Source organism: Chrysemys picta, chromosome 20 (genome assembly GCF_011386835.1).
Source record: "Chrysemys picta bellii isolate R12L10 chromosome 20, ASM1138683v2, whole genome shotgun sequence".
Classification (NCBI taxonomy): domain Eukaryota; kingdom Metazoa; phylum Chordata; order Testudines; family Emydidae; genus Chrysemys; species Chrysemys picta.
In genome coordinates this window covers 2,231,023-2,251,701 of record NC_088810.1, presented here as the reverse complement: position 1 = coordinate 2,251,701, position 20,679 = coordinate 2,231,023, and the positions used below count along the sequence as shown (strand labels likewise).

At 54.0% G+C, this 20,679-nt stretch overlaps 2 protein-coding genes across 6 annotated transcripts; both read right to left on the bottom strand.

The window, feature by feature from the left end:
- Positions 1-856: 856 nt before the first annotated feature.
- LOC112061194 (phospholipase A2 inhibitor and Ly6/PLAUR domain-containing protein-like) lies at positions 857-8,690 on the bottom strand. 3 transcript variants are annotated; one of them, XM_024113949.3, is made up of 6 exons: positions 8,409-8,690; positions 3,940-4,067; positions 3,337-3,453; positions 2,433-2,585; positions 1,915-2,055; positions 857-1,211 (listed from the first exon to the last, which is right to left on the bottom strand). In XM_024113949.3, exons 2-6 carry the CDS (start codon positions 3,986-3,988, stop codon positions 997-999), a joined length of 675 nt encoding a protein of 224 aa, XP_023969717.2. In that variant the 5' UTR covers positions 3,989-4,067; positions 8,409-8,690; the 3' UTR covers positions 857-996. The 3 variants fall into 3 exon arrangements, with proteins under 3 accessions (XP_023969717.2, XP_023969716.2, XP_065429792.1); XM_024113948.3 differs by lacking the exon at positions 8,409-8,690 and adding an exon at positions 6,984-7,243; XM_065573720.1 differs by lacking the exon at positions 8,409-8,690 and adding an exon at positions 4,760-5,564.
- A 4,873-nt stretch (positions 8,691-13,563) lies between these two features.
- Positions 13,564-17,968, bottom strand: LOC101934218 (phospholipase A2 inhibitor NAI-like). 3 transcript variants are annotated; one of them, XM_024113947.2, is made up of 6 exons: positions 17,817-17,968; positions 17,255-17,382; positions 16,205-16,321; positions 15,320-15,469; positions 14,785-14,925; positions 13,564-13,925 (listed from the first exon to the last, which is right to left on the bottom strand). In XM_024113947.2, exons 2-6 carry the CDS (start codon positions 17,301-17,303, stop codon positions 13,711-13,713), a joined length of 672 nt encoding a protein of 223 aa, XP_023969715.2. In that variant the 5' UTR covers positions 17,304-17,382; positions 17,817-17,968; the 3' UTR covers positions 13,564-13,710. The 3 variants fall into 3 exon arrangements, with proteins under 3 accessions (XP_023969715.2, XP_008175735.2, XP_023969713.2); XM_008177513.4 differs by lacking the exon at positions 17,817-17,968 and adding an exon at positions 17,489-17,676; XM_024113945.3 differs by lacking the exon at positions 17,817-17,968 and having other exon boundaries at positions 17,255-17,712.
- Positions 17,969-20,679: the final 2,711 nt, after the last annotated feature.

The window sequence follows — 20,679 nt, the reverse complement described above, 5'->3', positions numbered from 1 at the left end:
TCATATATTGACCTGGCTAAGTGGCTAATCCCTTGGGAGCAGAAGGACGCTGATTCTGGGGAAACTGGTTTTCAGGAACAATTCACCATAAAGTCTAAAAAGTGTCTGGGTGGCAAGCCAAGGGCTGGACTGCCCACGGGGCCTGTGTTTGTGGCTTCTTGTGCGGTGATACACAAGCTCATCTCTGTTACTGGCTCGGTAAACTCTAATGATAGAATGAGCAGCCGCGTGGAGTGCGTCTGGCCTAGTTGTCAGTGGTGTGTCCTGAATGGGGTATTCTCAGCCTTGACCCACTGAGGGACAGTGTCAGGGAGATGTGACAGACAGGAAGAAAATCGTGCCATGCCATGGAAAAAAAGTGACTAGAGAACTGCTATTTCCCCTGTCGCACAGTACGAAAACTGGGGGTCACCCAATGAAATGAATAGGCAGCAGGTTTCATACAAACAAGAGGCTGCACTTTTCCCCACACTGCACAATTAACCTGTGGAACTCATTGCCAGGGGATGGGCAAAAGTATAGCAGGGTTTGGAAAAGAACTAGATCAGTTCCTGGAGGATAGGGCCATCCATGGCTATTGGCCAAAATGGTCAGAGACACAATGCCTTACTCTGGGTGTCCCTAAACCTCCAACTGCCACAAGCTGTGAGGGGAAGACAGGGGTGGGTCTCTCCAAAATTGCAGTGTTCTGTGCACCGCCCGTGAAGTTCTGGGTGTGCCCCTGTCGGACACAGGGCCACCTGCACCATTCACCTGACCCGGTGCGGCCGCGCTTCTGTTCTTACCTGGCTTCTTGCCAACCCCACCCATGAGAATTAAAATTTCCTCATTGAAATAAACAGAGATATAACAAATCCAGAGTTTGCTCTCCAGCGTGTTTTATTCAGCGCAACAATACAAAGGGGATGCGAGTCCACCCGGGAGCCGGGAAGCCCTGGTGGGGAGAGGGGCTAACGCAGGCTGCAGGATGATGTGACCGTTGCACCAGGTGGGGATTCAGGAGAGAAGATTCAGCAGGAGGAGCCCGGCGAGGGCCGGGAGGAGAAGCCCGGCTGCTCCTGGTGCCCCGCCCGCCGGACCGTAGGTCTCTGTGCATTTGGCCGTGGTTAAACTTGCATTGATCCCTGCAACGGTTCCCGAATTCACTTGTAGCTGGTTGCAGATGGACTGGGAAACACAGCCCTTCGTGACCATCTGCACAGGGTTTCGACCTGCGGGGGCGGGAGGGAAGCAGTTGATTGTGGCAAGGAAGCAGCTTCACTCTTTGAGCTGGACTTGGACACAACAGCTTCCCCCTCCTCAGGGCCCCACCAAGCTCCCCCCCAGCCTCCGTCTCCCTGTCTGCTCTGCTCCCCCCAGCCTGTCTGGGCCTGGATGGCATCCCCCTCCTCCTCTGTGGCAGACACACTGTGTGCCCTTGGGCATGTCACTTAGAGCCCCCAACAGTATTCATAATGGATCAGGCCTATACTAGCCCCACCACTCATCTACAAAGCAGCAGCTCAGTGCTGGTGGCAGCGCTGGGATCTCTACGCAGGGTGGCTTTGTAGTGAGTGATGGCACCATGGTGTGATTCCACAAAACTAGGTTCAATTCCCTGCCACAGCCTTCCTGTGTGACATTGGGCAAGTCACGGCACTGCTCCGTGCCTCAGTTTCCCCAATCTTTAAAATGGGGAGAACGATCCTTCTTTTGCCTGTTCAGATTGCAGGCTCTTTGGCAGCAGGGATGGTTTCTTCAGAGGAGTCGTTAGCGTCTGGCATTAAAATAAGGTCGAGACCCACTTTCGAGTCCTGACCCACAGTTTGTGAACCCCTGACCTCGTGGAACCGACACAGCGTTTTGCTTCTGCCCTATGCACGGGGGCGGGGGGACAAAGGAAAAATAACCCCAGAATAAATGAACTGAAGTTACCACTTGTTATGGTTCCAGCAGCATCAAGACATCGGGTCTCAGATCCAGTACACTCTATGATTTGTTCATTGCATTGACCAGCATTCATCACATAGCAGGCTGGGCAGCGCTGGCCGTTGGGTTTGGTGTCAGTCGGGGGCACTGGGAAGAAGCGGAGCAAACGCAGTCAGCTCGGGGGACGCGCCCCAGGCGGCGTCGGGGCAGGGAGAGCAGCTGGGGGCTGCACAGCTCAGCCCTGGGTGCCCCTGCAGGGGGAGCTGTAGCTCTGGGGACACCGGGGGCAGCAGAGGCAGGGGAGAGGTTTGCAGCAGGGAGCCCTGGACCCCGCCCCGGGTGGGGTCAGCTGGGTTCACACCTGGTGGGAGCCTAAAGCCCCGCCCACTAAACTCCACCCACCCAGGGGCTCAGTGTTATTCCCTGGGGAGCCCCCTGCAGGGCAGGAGGCCCAGGCCCAGGAAGGTAACGTGGGGCAGGAGGTGCAGGGGATGGGGAGGAGAGGCGGAGATGGGGAGAGGTACCTGTAATGGTGGTTGTTCTGCAGGCGTCTCCCACGCAGCAGGCGACGCCCATCCTTGTTGTCATTCCCTGCCCCAAATTCATAGAGATGGGGCCGGTTCTACATTGGCTGGACATCACACAGCCCTTGTGAATGCGCTGGGTGTTCACTCCCGCTGCACAGGAGGAGAAGACAGAGATATATTCCCCTTTCACTCCCACCCCATCGACGCCCTCTTCACAACGACACCCAGGTGCTATTAGCCTTCCTCTAGCCAGGAGGAAACTGAGGCACAGAGAGGGGAAGCGACTAATCCGAGGTCCCGCAGGGCTAGAGAAAGCCATTTCAGCTTTCTAAATCCTAAATCCAGCATTTACATCCCCCAGCTCCCCACTCAGCTGCCGCGTAACCCTGGGGGCCCCGAATCTTCGGCCCATAAAGCCCTTTCGTTGCCAAAGTTTCCACCAGTGGGTACATGCCAGGCCACTGAAATCCCAACGCCGTGCGTCCTGCTCGCCCCTGAGCCATGGTGGGATTCCCAAACTAGGCGTTCCCCCGTGCTGATATCACCTGCGGGGCCTCATCCAGGAGACGCCCTTGGAGCACTCCCACCGGATCGGGCCCTGCATAAAGCCCAGCCAGCGGAGGAGATGGGGGTGGGGTGGTCCCCCGGATACCCAGTGGGTTGGACACTCTTTGTGGACGTGGGTGATCAGGTTCCAGGGCATGTTTGAAATAGTTAAACAATATGGGGCGGCTTCAAGAGGGGAAACAGACACACCCACACACCCCGGAAACCAGGCACGACCGTAGGAGGGGAGGGATCTGGGCTGAAGTCCCCGCCCCAGAGGAGGGACTAGAACCCAGGCATCCTGGCTCCCCAGCCTGCTCGCTGACCCAGGTTGGTTAGGCTCCATCTCACCTACCCAATGTAGCCATTGTCAGAGAGATGGCACAAGAGTCCAGCCCAGCTGGGCAGGTCTTCATGGTGCCCGTGCAGCTGGTTCCTTGGCCTTCGCAAACCTCACACTGCAGGCAGGACCCTGGGGAAGAAGAGAGAACATGACACAGCTAGGATTTGTCCCTTCCCTTGAATTTAACTGACCCCAGCTTCGATCTGGCCCCATTGATACCAACGCACTATGGCCGACTGACCCCGGGTGGGGATCCTGCAGAAATGCCTTTTATATCGTCTTGAGCTCCTGGAACTGAAATTCAGATCTGCCTTTCAGAGCAGAGACAATCCCCTGTCAGGAAGGCCCTTGGCCAGCTCTGAAACTGCCCAGTCAGGACACATTTTAGTGATTTAAAGAGTAAATATTCGCTCCCGTTGTTTCACTTGTCATGGGGACTTTGTGACTTCCAGCCCTCTCCTCCTCGGACCCAGACGCTCCCAGCTCAGCCCCCGTTATTCTGTGGCTGATGATCAGTTACATTAAATTAACGGTTTCACCCGGCAGGTGGCTCTGAGCGGTTGGTACGCTGGAGAAGTTAGGAAATCAGCCCCTGTAGGAACAGACCCCACTCACCCGTAGCCAGGAGAGCAGCGAGGATGCAGACGACAAGAGAAGCCTCCATGGTGATGGGGAAGCAGCAGATCGTCGCTGGGGTCTGTGATGCAGCCAAGTCTCCAGCCAGGGGATTGATCACTGATCGGCTGAAATGAAACCAGACTGCACATGCATGAGCTGGTCGACAGAGTGGGTGGAATCACTGAGCCGTTTGCCACAGCTCTGGAGTAACGGCACCTCTGACCCGCTTTGCAGCTGGTACGTTCGCAGCACCCACCCGGAGCAGTCAGAGACAAACCTCAAATACTCCTGCTGGAAGGTTGCAGCCTAAGGGGACTGTTTCTGGGGATCCAGAACAATCCTACACAGCAGCCACATGCAAGAGAGAGACAAAGCAGGCTGCTCTCTAGGATAGTGAGACAACTCAGCCTACCTTTTTCCAGGCTGGTTTCTTCCAGACTGCTTCTGGTCCCATGCTTCCCCATGGAGCCCCCAAGACTGGCAGCAGGACGAGGAATCTCCACTCCCTGCCCCCACTCTTAAAGCGATAGCTTTCCATTGCAATCAGTCCTCAATACACAACATCCAACTCCCTGCAAAGCAGCTCTCAGCCACGCACTACTTTTCACAGTGGAAGGACCCCGTATCCCTCCTCCAGAGCCCAATTCCTTTGTGTGCCCCTGTAATGGGGTCAGCACCCGCCTCTCGTGTGTGCCCTCTTTTCTCTGGCTGATAGTGCCTGCAAACACAGTTCTTACTGGGGTGGGGGCACCCACCTCTCATGGCTGGCCCCCTTTCTCTCGGTTAGGTGTGACCTGCTTGTCTTTTTTGGTCTTACATCAGGGTGGCAGCTGCCTCTTGCAAGCAGCCACTGGTTCTCTTGGCTGGTTTTCGGCAGCTCAGTCTCCGGCCGAGCCGCACACGCTGTCCCCACTTCCGGGGTATACAGTCCCGAGTTCTTATCACGGCCCTGGTATGGGGCTGTAGCTCAAAGGCTTCTCCCCCGCGGCACTGCCTTCTTCAACCACCCAGCCGGGGCCCCTCTCAGTAATCTCCTCAGGTCTGGCCAGGTTCTGGGCTCAGTCTGCCTGCACTGACATTTTCATGGCCCTGCTGCTGCTCTATCCAGCCAGCGAGACACCCAGTGTTTGGCAGCCTTCCCTGGGCTTGGTTCTGCCTGGTGAGCTCTCTGCAATGAGCTGCCTGCAGTCCTGTGGTTTGGTTCGGCTCAGCCAGGCACAAGGCCTTTCTCTTTGAGCTCTAGACAGGAACTAAACTTCTCTGCTCTGCTGCTTGTCTTATATAGGGACCTTCTGGCCCCGGATTGGCTGCTCCATCAGCCCCTCTGATTGGCCGCTCCTCTGCAGCCACTCTAGGCTGCCTGGAGGACTTCTCTCTACTCTATTCTGGGGCAGGGTGAGGCAAGGGCCACAAGGCCTCCAGCAGGGCACCTCCAGACCTAGTCCACCCTGCCACAGCCACCCTCTCCAGACATCAGGGCCTGGGGCCCCCACTGCATCACCCCAGGTTCCCCAGGGGGAGGGGAAATCTACGGACCCCTCCCACCGAGCAGATGGGGTTTTGCTCCCCACACCACACAGCAGTGGTGCCTCCCCCACTTCCTTAGGGTCACTCATGTTGCCACAGACCATCAGGCAGACTGGGGGGAGACATTCCCCCTCCCTCCTGGCGGCAACTGCCTCTGCCCTCTGCCCCCCACCTCTGTGCACTGCGCTTGGGCACTTCCCACCCTTGGAGGGTGTCATGGCATTGCCAGTGCTCTGCTGCTGCCTCAGTTTCCCCCATGTGTCAGGACACTCAGCCGCCCTCATGCTTTGTTCTGCCCCAGGCTCCCTGGCAAGGGCGGGGTGTGTATGTGAAGGGGTGTGGTGGGGGCTAAAGGCAGGTTGCCCACAGGAGGGCGTTTAGGACCCACAAACCCAGAGGAGCGGGGAGAGTTAGGAGGTAGGAGAAGGCTCAGGGGGAAAGCAGCGACGAATGGGATAGTGCCGAACTTGGCTGCTGACTACACGGTCCCTGAGCCGGGAGCTGGATTAGAGGGTGGGCCCGGGTCCCCCTCCCGGCTGCTGATGCCGAGTGCATTGGGCAAGAGGGAATTTGATACCCTGGAAGAGGGGGGACACCTACGGTGACCCGGCTGGAGGGCTGGGTCGTGAAGAGGAGGCTGCGATTCCTGGAGAGAGAGACGCTGGAGGAGAATGTGACGCCTGGCAGAGCTAATCCCCAGGATGGCCAGCAAGAGGCACCACTACCGGGGACTGAACCTTGTGACGGGGGGACAGAGCAGATCTCCCTGGTCCCGGCTGAAGGAGTCCAAGAATTGACCCGGGAGTAAATTTACCCCGTGAAGCAGCGGGCGGCTCTCTCACCCCACCCCATCCCTCAGGCTTAGGCAGCTGTTTGCACTCGCTGGTGCTACCCCTTTGAGACAACCCCTCCACACCCATCAGGTGCAAGCCGGCTCTTGCCTTCATTACAATGTGTGTGGTGGAGGAGTGGGGCTGGGAGCCAGGACTCCCACGTGCTATCCCTGCCTCTGGGAGGGGAGTGGTGACTCATGGATAGAGCAGGGGTGGGGCCTGGGAACCAGGAGTCCTGGGTTCTATCCCCAGCTCTGGAAAGGGAGCGGGGGCTTGTGGATAGAGCGGGAAGGGGAGGCTGGGAGCCAGGAGGCTGACTGCGGGAGGAAGTGGGGTCTAGTTTGTTAGAGGAGGGCAGGGCTCCAAGCCAGGACTCCTGGGTTCTATCCCTGGCTCTGGCAAGGGAGTGATTCTAGTGGTTAGAGCAGGGGGCTAGGAGCCAGGACTACTGGGTTCTCTCCCTGGCTCTGGGAGGGGAATGGGGTCTAGAGGTTAGAGGTGGGGAGGCTGGGAGCCACGACTCCTTGGTTCTATCCCCAGCTCTGGAAAGGGAGCGGGAGCTAGTGGATAGAATGGGGAGGGGAGGCTGGGAGCCAGGACTCTTGGCTTCTATCACTGGCTACAACAGGGGAGTGGAGTCTAGTGGTTAGAGCCCCAACAGACCAGCGGGGTATCACTTACCAAAAGCTCCTTGGAGTAAAGTGTGTCTGGGGTGAAATCGGTGGCTAATTCTGCAGAGTGGAAAAGCTGTACCCGTCTCTCGCTCTGTCCTGTCTCTGTCTCTCTCTCTTTTTATAGAAGGGCTCAGGGATGTGCTGTGATGCAATATGAGAACTTCGATTTGCACACCTCTCCTGGGAGAGTCTATAAGATTCTATTCCCCTCGCCGGCCCTGCCCACCCTTTGGGCGTCTGTGCACGCTGAGAAATCCTCCTCCCTTCCTGATGGAAAATCGAATTAGAGGGATGAGTGAAACCAACTCCCCTTGGAAGGATTGGGATGGCAGCATAGGGTAACTGGTCACACCAGGGACAGGGTGGCAGGACTTCTGGAAGACACTCAGACACTACAGTGATAGACGTGGTATAAAAACCTATATAGACTAGAATAACGCCTTTTGCACAAATTGTACCATCTGGCACACACCTCTCAAGTCAACCGTTCGGCTTTGCCTTAGCCAAAGAAGAAGAGATCGACTGGAATAAGAATTACAAAATGCTGTATAGAAGATTTACGATCCCAATCCTTTCACAATAGCATTCGCTTGTCTTGCAAAGTTTCCTGAAATAAATTGAACAGCGTGCAAAAGCCAACCAACCAAAATGCTCAACCAAACACTTCGCCAAAGACAGTTTAAGCCCATTGTAGGCTCAGTATTTGTAAATTGTGAAAAAAAATTTCCATTACAAGGTAAAAACACTTCCACCAGTATCTATCTGTTTTCTTGAATTTGAGCTACTGTCTTCAAAAACCATGTCTGCCAAACCTCCTCTCTTTTCCTGACCTTTTTAAATGGTTCCTAAAACTGCATCTTCTCCAGTGCCTTCTGCTAAACACGAGGTTTCTAATCAAAGGTCGAATGCAATAAAAAATGACACGCAAAGAAGTTTTACAACAATTATTTATCCTAAACCACCCAACAATAAATGCAAGAACAGATTGCAATGATAGGAGGAGTGTGGGAGATCGAAAGATACACAAAGACATCCCAAAAGCATGTGAAGAGGCAAATGAAAAATGGCTAAAACAAAGAGACCTTGAAATCAAAGAATATCAGACACAACCACAAAGAGATTCATTGAACCACAAAAAGAACCATGAGACAAATAGAGAAGTTAAGAAAAGGAATAAACTCTATCAAAACTAATGAGTCAGTCACAAAGCCAACAGCATCCTAGGAAGATGGGTCGAATACACGAAGGAATGTTTGATTATCCTGAAAAACTGGAAGATAGAGACATTGAAACTGGAGAAGAAAAAACACTGGCTATTACAATGGGGAAACTAGAAAGAGTGCTAAAAAGTATAAAGCAAGGTAAAATAACTGGGGAGGAATGGATTGTGGTTGAAATGCTACAATCCCTGAAAGACAATTCAGAAACTTACCTGCCAGAACTTCTCAATCAGATATGCACACCAGGAGAACTTCTGGAGGACTCCAAGAGGTCAATCTGTATTCCTTTACCGAAGGTTGATAATGCTAGAGACTGTGAAGAACATCCAACTATAAACCCAAGAAGCCACACACTCACAGATCTGTGGAAAGTTGTTGGCACATGGACACATCTTGAGACAAGAATTAGCAGAAGCCAGCAGGGTATCGCCCAGGAGTGGCTATGAGAGAGGCAATTTTTGCCCTGAGGATCTTATGGTAGCGTGGGAAAGAAATACTTTGTAGAGTATGGGAAGGGATTTCATAAGCTCCAACACGACAAGATGATACATATTCTTGAAGAATGTAGGATTGACTTCCAAGATCTGTAATTAATAACAGGCTTGTTCTGGGGACAGAGAGCAGCAATCCGAACGAAGTGTGAACTGCGTACTGCAGCATCAAAGAGGTGAACCCCATGGTTGCATTGTATCATTGCAACTATTTATCACATATGTAGAAGTTAGAATGAGGGAACATTTAGAAGACACCGACCAGGGCATGCAGGTCAATAGCGCAGACATCAACAATGTAAGACACGCCGAGGAACCAATTCATCACACTGCTTCTTTTTGAGAGCAATGGCAGCAAGAAATATGGAATGAGGATTAACGATACGATGATATCTACGAGGAGATAACTGGCTCTGTGGATATGGGGAAAGCCGGGGACGTGATATAAATTGACTTTAGCAAAGCTTTTGATATGGTCTCCCACAGTATTCTTGCCAGCAAATTAAAAAAGTATGGATTGGATGAATGGACTATAAGGTGGATAGAAAGCTGGCTAGATCGTCGGGCTCAACGGGTAGTGGTCAATGGCTCCATGTCTAGTTGGCAGCCGGTATCAAGCAGAGTGCCCCAGGGGTTGGTCCTGGGGCCAGTTTTGTTCAACATCTTTATTAATGATCTGGATGATGGGATGGATTGCACCCTCAGCAAGTTCGCAGATGACACTAAGCTGGGTGGAGAGGTAGATACGCTGGAGAGTAGGGATAGGGTCCAGAGTGACCTAGACAAATTGGAGGATTGGGCCAAAAGAAATCTGATGAGGTTCAACAAGGACAAGTGCAGCATTCTGCACTTAGGACGAAAGAATCCCATGCACCGCTACAGGCTGGGGACCGACTGGCTAAGTGGCAGTTCTGTAAAAAAGGACCTGGGGATTACAGTGGACGAGAAGCTGGATATGAGTCAGCAGTGTGCCCTCGTTGCCAAGAAGGCAAATGGCATATTGGGCTGCATTAGTAGGAGCATTGCCAGCAGATCGAGGGAAGTGATTACTCCCCTCTATTCGGCACTGGTGAGGCCACACCTGGAGTACTGTGTCCAGTTTTGGTCCCCCCACTACAGAAGGGATGTGGACAAATTGGAGAGAGTCCAGCAGAGGGCAACGAAAATGATTAGGGGGCTGGGGCTGGGGCTTGTTTCGTCTTCAGAAGAGAAGAATGAGGGGATTTGATAGCAGCCTTCAACTACCTGAAGGGGGGTTCCAAAGATGCTGGATCTAGACTGTTCTCAGTGGTAGCAGATGACAGATCAAGGAGCAATGGTCTCAAGTTGCAGTGGGGGAAGTTTAGGTTGGATATTAGGAAACACTATTTCACTAGGAGGGTGGTGAAGCACTGGAATGGGTTACCTAGGGAGGTGATGGAATCTCCTTCCTTAGAGGTTTTTAAGGTCAGGCTTGACAAAGCCCTGGCTGGGATGATTTAATTGGGGTTGGTCCTGCTTTGAGGAGGGGGTTGGACTAGATGATCTCCGGAGGTCTCTTCCAACGCTAATTTTCTATGATTCTATGATAGGAAGACAAAAAGTATGGAAATACGTAAAATGCACATGGAAGGCAACACTGTATCTTGATGCTCAAGTGGTGAAACAAATGAATAGTTTCCCCTATTTAGGGAGTCTAATAACATCCGACTGAAGAGGGGAGGAAGAAACCAGGAGAAGGACACAGCTTGCAAAAACTGCATCCAACAACTTCCCACGACTTCTGTGTCATCTAAAGTTAAAAGGGCCACATCTGCGCTGCAGTGCTACATGTGGTCAGCTCTCCTGTCCAGACGTCCTTAGAAAGAACACTAAGAGATGACGCCAGAGTTTGAGTTTCGGCATTACAGAAGAAGGATAAAAATTAGCTGGATAACCAAAACTACGACCGATGGGGTGATGAGGAGGATGAATTCTACACCAGCACAATCAGTTGAGACTCTTGGTAAGAGAATAACAGCTTTCTGGGGACACGTCGCTCACTGATCCCTGAGCAACTCCATTCAAGGACACCCACGATCCGGCAGGACGGCAGGCAAACCAGGAAGAGGTGGAAGCAGATTCAGCTAGGTCGGAACCATCACCAGATGAACTGGTCTCCAAAGCAGAGGGGAAGTTTTACACCTCTGTCCCAACGGTGGAAGAGACCGTCTCATGCTGGCAGGCTGCTGAGTTGGCTTTATCCCTGCCTCCGAGTGGCCCTGTGTCTGTTCTACCTCCCCCGCCCGCCAAAAAATGCTTCCTCTAACAACGCTCACCAAAAATGCCTCTGGCCCTACTCCAAAAACTCTAGGTCAGGTTCACACCCCCGTACAGCTTAGCTTGTGATTCATTCCTCATTGGGCTGGGAGCTCATCCCCGCCACGCTCTGCTCTGCCCTGGGTTCCCTGCTAAGAGTGGGGCAGAGAGCTGACCTGCCGGGTCATGGCCAAAGACATCCAAGAACATCCATTGGAGCCAGGGAAAGTCACCTCTCCAGTACGGGAGCAGGGGGCTTTGCAATTCCATCCGGTCCAACATTAACCGCGGCTGAACTTTGAGTAGCCACTCGGGCGGGAAAATGGGAACTGCCTCAGCAAAACCCCTGATCTTGCTGCTCTGCAGGGTTCATTTGGAGACACCGGCGTTGGTGTTCTCGGAGCCGCTGGCGTCTGTCCAGCCCTGTTCCCAGGATAGGCGTTTTCCCGCCGTGGGTCAACAGTTGTTAGCAGATGCCCAAAGCCCTGGATCGTGCAGACAGGGAAGTAGACGTGAGGGCTTCCTGAGCGGCGTCTGGGCGAGGTCGGTGGGCACCGTGCTGCTCCACGGGGTCCCCCGTCACAGCCATTGGCCCACACTCCCCTCCCCGCACCAGGGAGAGAACCCAACAGCCCCGATTCCCCTTTGAAGTGTAGCCGCAGCCCCCCACCCACTCCACTTCACTTTCAAAACGCTGCCACCTGCGGTGCTGTTGGGGAAATGGAAGTGAGAGCTGGCTCGCACCCTGGGCTGGGCCTCACTGTGGTCGGATGCAGCAGCCGGGCTGTGGGCACCGTGCTGCGGGGAGGGGAGGGGTGACAGCTACCAGACCCCCAGATCTTTCTGTACAGAACCCAGGAGTCCTGACTCCCAACCTCCTCTCCCCTAACCCAATACACCCCACTCCCCTCCCAGAGCTGGGGAGAGACCCCAGGAGTCCTGGCTCCCAGCCCCCCTGCTCTAACCACGAGCCCCCACTGCCCTCCCAGAGCTGGGGAGAGAACCCAGGAGTCCTGACTCCCAACCCCCTCTCCCCTAACCCAATACACCCCACTCCCCTCCCAGAGCTGGGGAGAGAACCCAGGAGTCCTGGCTCCCAGCCCCCCTGCTCTAACCACGAGCCCCCACTGCCCTCCCAGAGCTGGGGAGAGACCCCAGGAGTCCTGGCTCCCAGCCCCCCTGCTCTAACCACGAGCCCCCTCTGCCCTCCCAGAGCCGGGGAGAGACCCCAGGAGTCCTGGCTCCCAGTCCCCGTTGGAGGTTGAACTGACGTTCTCCTGGGCTGTGTAACCCCCGGGCTGTGGTACCTGCTTTCCCCACTGGGGTCTTCCTGAGCCTAATCTTAGGGTACGGATCAGCTCCCATATGAGGCAAGACTAAAAAGATCAGGGCCGTACAGCTTGGCAAAGAGACGGGTCAGGGGGGTGTAGTCGTGTGGTGATCGTCCCTCCCCCTCTGAGTCGGAGGGAGGCCGCACCGCCTCACTACACCGGCAGGACCATTAGCAAACTAGGAGTTAGCATCCCGACCCGTCTAACGGGGTTGGGCTCCCAAACAGGGAGCAGACTCCAGCCCCGAGGCAGGAGCAGGGCCTCCCAGGAGTCCCTATGCTCTGGTCCTCAGGCCGGGGGCAGAGCAGCCAACTGTCTATAGTCCCTGGGCCCGTTAAGCAGGGGCAGAGCAAACACCGTAGTCAGGCGTCCTAGCTCCTGCGGGTGGCCGACACACCCAGGCCTCTTGACATGGAGAGGGGAGGCTGCCACCCCGTGGTGGGGAGGCAGGGGGGGCCCGGGCCCACCCAACTCCACCAGGACCCGACCCAGGGCCCCAGCAGTGGTGGAGAAGCCGCCACTGAGTCAGCTGGGAATCCAGCCGCAAGACGCCAACTGTGCTTCCGGCAGCGCGACAGCCAGACTTCCTGTTCTGCTGACCCACTGCCGGTGGGAGGGGCAAGGCGGATCTGGCTCCACCCACCTGGGAACAGAGCGTGGTTCCCCCCCTCTGGGTCAGAGGGGGGCCACACCACCTCACGACAGGGGGATGCGACAGAGGGCTAGAAAATCATGCTATGGGGTGGAGAAAAGTGAGTAGAGAACTGCTATTTCCCCTGTCCCACAGCACCAAAACCCAGGAGTCACCCAAAGAAACAAACAGGCGGCAGGTTTAATACATACAAGGGGCGGTACCCTTCTGCACATTGCACGATTAACCCGTGGAACTCATTGCCAGGGGATATGGGGATGGGCAACAGGATAAGTGGGTTCAAAAGGGAATTACATAAGTTCCTGGAATAAGGCCATAAATGGCAATTAGCCAAGATGGGCAGGGACACAACGCCATGCTCTGAGTGTCCCTAAACGTCTGACTGCCAGAAGCCGGGAGGGGAAGACAGGGCTGGGTCTCCCCAATATCACCAGGTTCTGGGCACTGCCCGTGAAGTTCTGGGTGTGCCCCTGTTGGATATAGGACACTGGACTAGCTGCACCATTGACCTGACCCGGTGTGGTCGCGCTTCTCGTCTTACCTGGCTTTTCACATCCCCACTCACGAGAATTAAATTTTTCCTCATTGAAATAAACAGAGACATAAATCCAAAGAGTTTGGTCTCAGGTTTGTTTTATTCAGTGCAACGCTATCAAGGGGACGTGAGTCCATCTGAGAGCTGAGAACCCCTGTAGGGGAGAGCAGCTGACGCAGGTTGCAGCGTGGATTTCAGTGCGGTGTGGCCATTGCCCCAGGTGGGGAATCAGGAGAGAAGCTTTAGCAGGAGAAGCCCAGAGAGGGCTGGGAGGAGGCGTCCAGCTGGTCCCGGAGCCACGCCCGCCGCGCCGGAGGCCTCTGTGCATTCGACCTCAGTTAGATCTACACTGATATCTGTGAACATCTGCGAAGCCACTTGTGCCATGATGCAGATGGACTTGGAAGCGCAGCCCTTCATGACAGTCTGCTTTTCATGTCCACCTGTGGGGGGGAGGGGGGAGGAGGCAATTTTTGTCAGGCTATTCAAGCTGGATTAAGACACAACACCCCCCACCCCCAGTGCCCCACCAGGATGCCACGCAGCCTACATCTCCCCATCTGCTCTGCTCCCCCCCAGCCTGTCTGGGCCTACATGGATTCCCTTTCTCCTGCGCTCTGACGCAGGCTCACGGTGTGTCCGTGAACAAATCACTCACAGCCCCGATCTAGAGACCACCGTCAGTACCCGGATTGGGTCAGGCCAGTTATAGCCCTTGCCGGCTCATCTAGCAGCAGCAGCTCAGTGCTGGTGGCAGCGGTGGGATCTCTAAGAAGGGTGGCTTTGTAGTGACTTAAGGCACCATTATGGGACTGCCACAGCCTCCCTGTGAGAATTTAGGCAAGTCATGGCACAAACTGTTCCAGTTTCCCCATTTTTTAAATGGGGAGAACGATCCTTCTTTTGCCTATTTAGATTGCAGGCTTTTGGGGGCAAGGACTGTATCTCACCAGGAGTCCTTTAGCATCAGGTACAAGAGGGGACCCCAATCTCCATCTAAGGTCTGTGCAGCGCCTGGCACAACAGGGGCCGCCAAGACTAAGCCAGTCCCTATCACGAGTAGCTTAGAGACTAAACTCGACACAGGAAACGGATGGGAGGAGAACCAGACGCACAGGGAGGGGAAGACACTGGCCCAAGGTCACACCTAAGCCCAGTGCTGAGAATAGGACCCAGGCGTCCTGATCTGCAGCCAATACCCTTCACTTAGTGACGCCAAAGAGTGACTCACTGCAACCCTACAGGGGGTGGGCGAGAAACAACAAAGGAAAAATAACCCCAGAATGAATGAACAGAAGTTACCAATTGTTATGGTCGCGGTGGCATCAATACACTGGGTCTCGGATCCAGTACAATTTATGGTTTGCTCATTGCAATGATCAGCGTTCATCGCGTAGCAGCCACGGCAGCGCCGGCCGTTGGGTTTGGGGTCAGCCGGGGGCACTGGGAAGAAGTGGAGCAAACGCAGTCAGCTCGGGGGACGCGCCCCAGGCGGCGTCGGGGCAGGGAGAGCAGCTGGGGGCTGCACAGCTCAGCCCTGGGTGCCCCCTGCAGGGGGAGCTGTAGCTCCGGGGTCGCTGGAGGCAGCAGGGGCAGAGGAGAGGTTTGCCGCAGGGAGCCCTGGACCCCGCCCCGGGTGGGGCCAGCTGGGTTCACACCTGGAGGCAGCCTAGAGCCCCGCCCACTAAACTCCACCTGCACACAGGCTCAGTGTTATTCAATGGGGCGCCCCCTGCAGGGTCGGAGGACCAGTCTCAGGAAGCTAACTTGGGGTGGGTTCCAGGCAGCGGGAGGTGCTGTGGGATGGAGGAGGAGATGCAGAGATGGGGAGAAGTACCTGTAATATTGGTGGTTCTGCAGGCATTTCCCATGCAGCATTTGAAGCTTGTCCTTGTCATTGCATCACCAAAATTTGCAGAGAAGGGGCTGGCTTTACACAGGTCGGAGGACACACACTTTTTGATAACTGTCTGAGTCTTGCTTCCCACTGCATAGGAGGAGAAGACAGAGATTTATTCCCCTTCCACTCCCATCCCATCGACGCCCTCTTCACAACGACACCCAGGTGCCATTAGCCTTCCTCTACCCATGGGGAAACTGAGGCTCAGGGTGGGGAAGCAGCTTACCCAAGGTCCCACAGGGCTAGATAAGCGAGTCCAGCACCTACATCCAACATTTAGATCCTCCAGCTCCCCGGCCCCGAATCTCCTGCCCATAAAGTCCTTTCGTTGTCAAAGTTCCCACCGAGGGTACATGCAGGGCCGCTGAAATCCCAACGCCGTGTGTCCCGCTCACCCCTTAGCCGCAAGGGGATTCACAGACTAGGTGTTCCCCTGCGGAGCCTGATTCAGGGGATGCCCTCGGAGCGCCCCTACCAGATTGGGCCCTGCACAAAGCCCAGCCACGGGAGGAGGTGGAAGGGTGCCCCCCATACACTCAAGAGCCCAGTGGGATAGACATGCCTCATGGATGTGGGAGACTGAGAGAGACCCATCAGGAGCCAGGGGGTCAGGCACGACTGTAGAAGGGGAGAGGGGAAAGGCCCCGTTGGGGAGCTAGCCCACAGGGTCTAACATAGAACCCAGGTGTCCTGGCTCCTTAACCACTGCTCAGACCCACCCACCCCACGCCCTTCCCAGAGTTGGGACTGGAATAGGACCCAGGCGTCCTAGCTCCCCAGCCTGTTCTCTGACCCAGGTTGGTTAGGGCCCCTCTCACCTACCCCATGTGGAGTCTGTCCAAGCAATGCCACAAGTGTCTTGCCCAACATCGCAGGTCTGTAGGTCGCCCGAGCAGCTGGTTCCTGGTCCATCGCAAACCTCACACCGCAGACAGGCCCCTGGGGACGGAGAGAGAACATGAGCCACCTGGATTTGTCCCTCCCTCACCTTCCCCTGGGCAATGTGGTAGGGCGACCAGAGGTCCCAATTTTATAGGGACAGTCCTGATATTTGGGGCTTTATCTTATATAGGTGCCAATTACCCCCCACCCCCTGTCCTGATTTCTCACCCTTGCTATCTGGTCACCCTACTCTGTGACGAAGCTCCGAGTACAGCGCCCTGGTGTCCCTCATCCCTCATCAATGCGCTGCCCCAGCTTTGTCGATGGTCCCGGTTGGCTACAGACATTTCACACTGCTCTGTGGCTGCGTCTCCCTGGATTTTGCTGCAGATTTCATTTCCCCAGCGGTTTTTCCCACCTCACAAACCCCAGAGAGATCCCCAGCGGGTATGACCTGGTGTGGCTCTCCGGTGCGGTGCAGCAAGGGCCAAGTCACACCTGCCATCGACTCCAGTGCAGCTGGGCCCCCCTGACACTGGCTGGCCCCTGGCCCCACCCACTCCAGTACAGCTGCGCTCCCGTGACACCAGCTGAGGATCACATATAAATGCCCTTCAAATAACTTTGAGCTCTTTTTACGGAAGTTTTGATCTGCTTCCTGTCAGACAACAGACAAGAATGTCCTTGTCCCTGTTCAAAATGTCCTTGTCCTCCGCAGCTCTGAGACGTGCCCAGTCACAACACGGTTCGAGTGATTTAAAGAATAAATATTTCCTCCCATTTCCACCATTGTTTCACTCGCTGTCACGGGGACTTGGTAACTTCCAGCCCTCTCCTCCATGGACGTTGTCACTCTGACGCCCCCAGCTCAGCCCCCGTTATCCTGTGGCTGCTTTTCGGTTACGTGCGTTAACAGTTTCACCTGGCAGGCGGCTCTGGGCCGTTGGAGAAGTTAGGAAATCAGCCCCTGTAGGAACAGACCCCACTCACCCGTAGCCAGGAGAGCAGCGAGGATGCAGACGACAAGAGAAACCTCCATGGTGATGGGGAAGCAGTAGATTGGCGCTGTGGTCTGTGATTCAGCCAAATCCTCGGCTGGGGGATTGATCACAGTTGTGCTGAAACGAGATAAGAAGAGAGATTGCACAAGCCACATCCAGTTGATAGGGTGGGTGGCTCCTCAGATCTATTTCCACCGTTCTGGGGTAACCACATCACTGAGACCTTCGTGGCTGGTATGTTCGCGGCGTCCACCTGGAGCAGTCAGAGACAAACCGCAAATACTCCAGCTGGAAGGCTGCTGTCTTAAATGACTTCGTTCTGAGAATCTAGGAAAAATACATGCAAGAACCAAAAACAAGAGAGAGAACTCAGTCTCTTTGTTCTCAGCTGGCTTTTTGCAGACTGCCTCTGGTCCTATGCTTCCGTTCTGAGCTCTTTGGCGGCAGGACAGGAAACCACCCCACCCCCATTCTTAAGTCACTTATCATGTCAAACACACTCCTCAATATACATGTGGCTTCCTCTGAAGTGGCACCAAGCCACACACTACTTTTAATGGTGGAGAGGCTGTATCTCAGGAATCCCCCCTCCAAATCACGCCAACTCTGCTTCGCTAGCTCTTCTCTGGCTCCTTTACGGGCATACGGATTTTCGGGAAGATCCAACCAGGAATGTAGAAGCCGGAGCACTTGCCAAATGCTCGTTTATGCAAATTCCTGGAAACTCTGACCAAGAATTGCATCTGTTGGCTTAAAGTCGCAAGAAGGGAGGGGGGGAAAACAGCTTTCGTTATTTGTTTTAGAGGAACGAGGCGTTGTTTTTGAGAAGGAGATCCCTTTTCTTTGCCTTTCGGTTTTTTAACCCAAAAAGTTTCACCAAAATATTCCTCAAAAATGTTGTCCACGTTTCTCATTTCCTCCCCCAATTATTTTCTTTTCCACGTCCCTCCATCCCCCTCCCCCCAAAATTGGTTTCTGGTTTGGTTGGGGGAAAAAAGGTGGAGAATTTTTTCAACAAGCCCCGATATTTTTTAGAAAAACATAATTGCAAGAAAAGCTTCAATTGAAAGTTGGAGTTTAAAAGGTCAGAGACCTGCCATGAACCAGATGCCCAAAGTAACGTAGCTTCTATTCCTGGCCTGCTAGGGGAATGTTGGATTAAACGAGGCATCTTGGATTCTACTCCTGGCTCCCGGAGGGGACTGGGACCTAGTGGTTAGAATAGTGGGGCCAGGAGCCAGGTCTCCTGGGTCCTATCCTTGGCTCTGGGAGGGGAGGGGAGTCAAGTGGGTGGAAGCTGGAGCACAACTAGAATTTCTCTAAGGAAGGAGCCCAAGATTTCTCTTCATCTGGCGTGAACCAAGTTTTCTGCCATCCCTTAAGTTTCATTCTTGGATGTCTATCTGATTCCTGGAGACTCGTCCCTCTCCAGGGCGGCGGGGAACCACACGGCCTCGCTACACTTACCTTGATTCAATAAATCCTTGAACGGTTTGCACCTTATCCCTTTGTATGTTTTGCTTTGGAGGACGGTAACAAACCCGTTGATAGCTGTGGGATCAGGGGGACGAATCTTCTCACCCTCTGCTAGGTACCACGTGGAGGCAGGGATAAAGCTAATGCAGCCACCTGTCAGCATGGTACGGTCTCTTCCACCATTGGGACAGAGGTATAAAACTTCCCCTCTGCCTTGTAGACCAGCCCGTCTGCTGACGGTTCCAACCTAGCTGACTCTCCTTCTATCTCTTCCTGGTTTGCCTGACATCTTGCCGGACTGTCTGTGTCCTTGAATTGAGCTGATCTGCGATCACCGAGCTACGTGTCCACAGAAAGACGTTATTCTCTTTGGTACAACAGGACTGACCACTTGTAGCACTGCAGCAATCTAGTGTAGATGTGTCGTTTTAACTTTTGACGACACAGAAGTCGTGGGAAGTTGTTGGATGCATTTTTTGCAAGCTGTGTCCTTCTCCTGGTTTCTTCCTCCCCTCTTCAGTCGGATGTTATTAGACTCCTTAAATAGGGGAAACTATTCATTTGTTTCACCATTTGACTGTCAAGATACAGGTGTTGCCTTCCATGTGCATTATGGCCTTTACATATTACCATATTTTTTGTCTTCCCATCGTTAATCGTCTTTCCATATTTCTTGCTGCCATCGCTCCCAAAAGTAAGCATGTTCTGAAGTTCCTCAAAGTGATATGAATTGGTTCCGTAGTGTGTCTTATGTTGTTGATGTCTACGCTATTGACCTGTATGCCCTGGTCGGTGTCTTCTAAACATTCCCTTATTCTAACTTCTATGTATATGCTAAATAGTTGGAATTATACAATCCAACCATGGCATTTACCTCTGTAATGCTCCAATACGCAGTTCATACTTCATTCGGATTGCTGCTTTCTGTCCCCAGAATGAGCTTGTTACTAATTACAGATCTTGGAAGTCAATCCTACATTCTTCAAGGATATGTATCATCTTGTTATGTTGGATGTTGCCAAATCGCTTTCAATAGTCTATTTACAAAGTTCTTCTTTCCCATGCTAACATAAGACCCTAGCGGCAAAAACTGCCTCCCTCGTACTCACTCCTGGTCGAAACCCATCTGACTTCTGCTAATTCTTGTCTCAAGACGTGTCCATGTGCCAACAGTTTTCCACAGATCTGTGAGTGTACGGCTGGCTTCTTGGGTTTACTGTTCAATGTTCTTCACAGTTTCTAGCATTATCAACCTTTGGTGAGGAATAGAGATTGACCTCTTGGAGTCCTCCAGAAGTTCTCCTGGTGTGTATATCTGATTGAGAAGTTTGAGCAGGTAAGAATTTGTATCGTCCTTCAGGGTGTGACGAAGTGGGGGGTTTTCTTGTTTTCTGTGGAGTTTTCAATGGTTTGCATGCGGAGGGGGTAGGACGCAGTTTCCCTGGGTGTTACTGGTTTAACGAGGTGAGGGGAGAGGGAGTTTGTTTTGCAGAGGACCGGAGAGAGGCCTTGGGGACCCAGCCGATGGCCTGGAGGATGGATACCCCAGCGACCGGTGACCTGGCGACCTGGTGACCCGGAGGCCCAGCTGAGGAGACGTAGCCGGTTCTGGCCAGTGGGCGGACAATGGGCTGCAGAGTAAGGACCCAGTGACCTAACCAGCTGGTTCCAGCCAGAGGACAGAAGCAAGGAGAGGAGGCCCCGGTTTACGACCCTGTTTACCTGGAGAGAAGACAATGGACAGAGGTGGGGCTTGGGGCCAGTGATCTCAGATGCCCAGCTGCGAGCAGGGGGGCTCTGGGCTGGAGAGGGGGAGCAGGCAGAGCCCCCCTGGATGCAGAGAGACTGGGATGTGCTGGGCTGAGGGAGGCCAGGCCTGAGGGTCAGAGAGTTTCCTGTGCTGTGTTCAACTCTCAATAAACCCTCCTGTGTTACGCT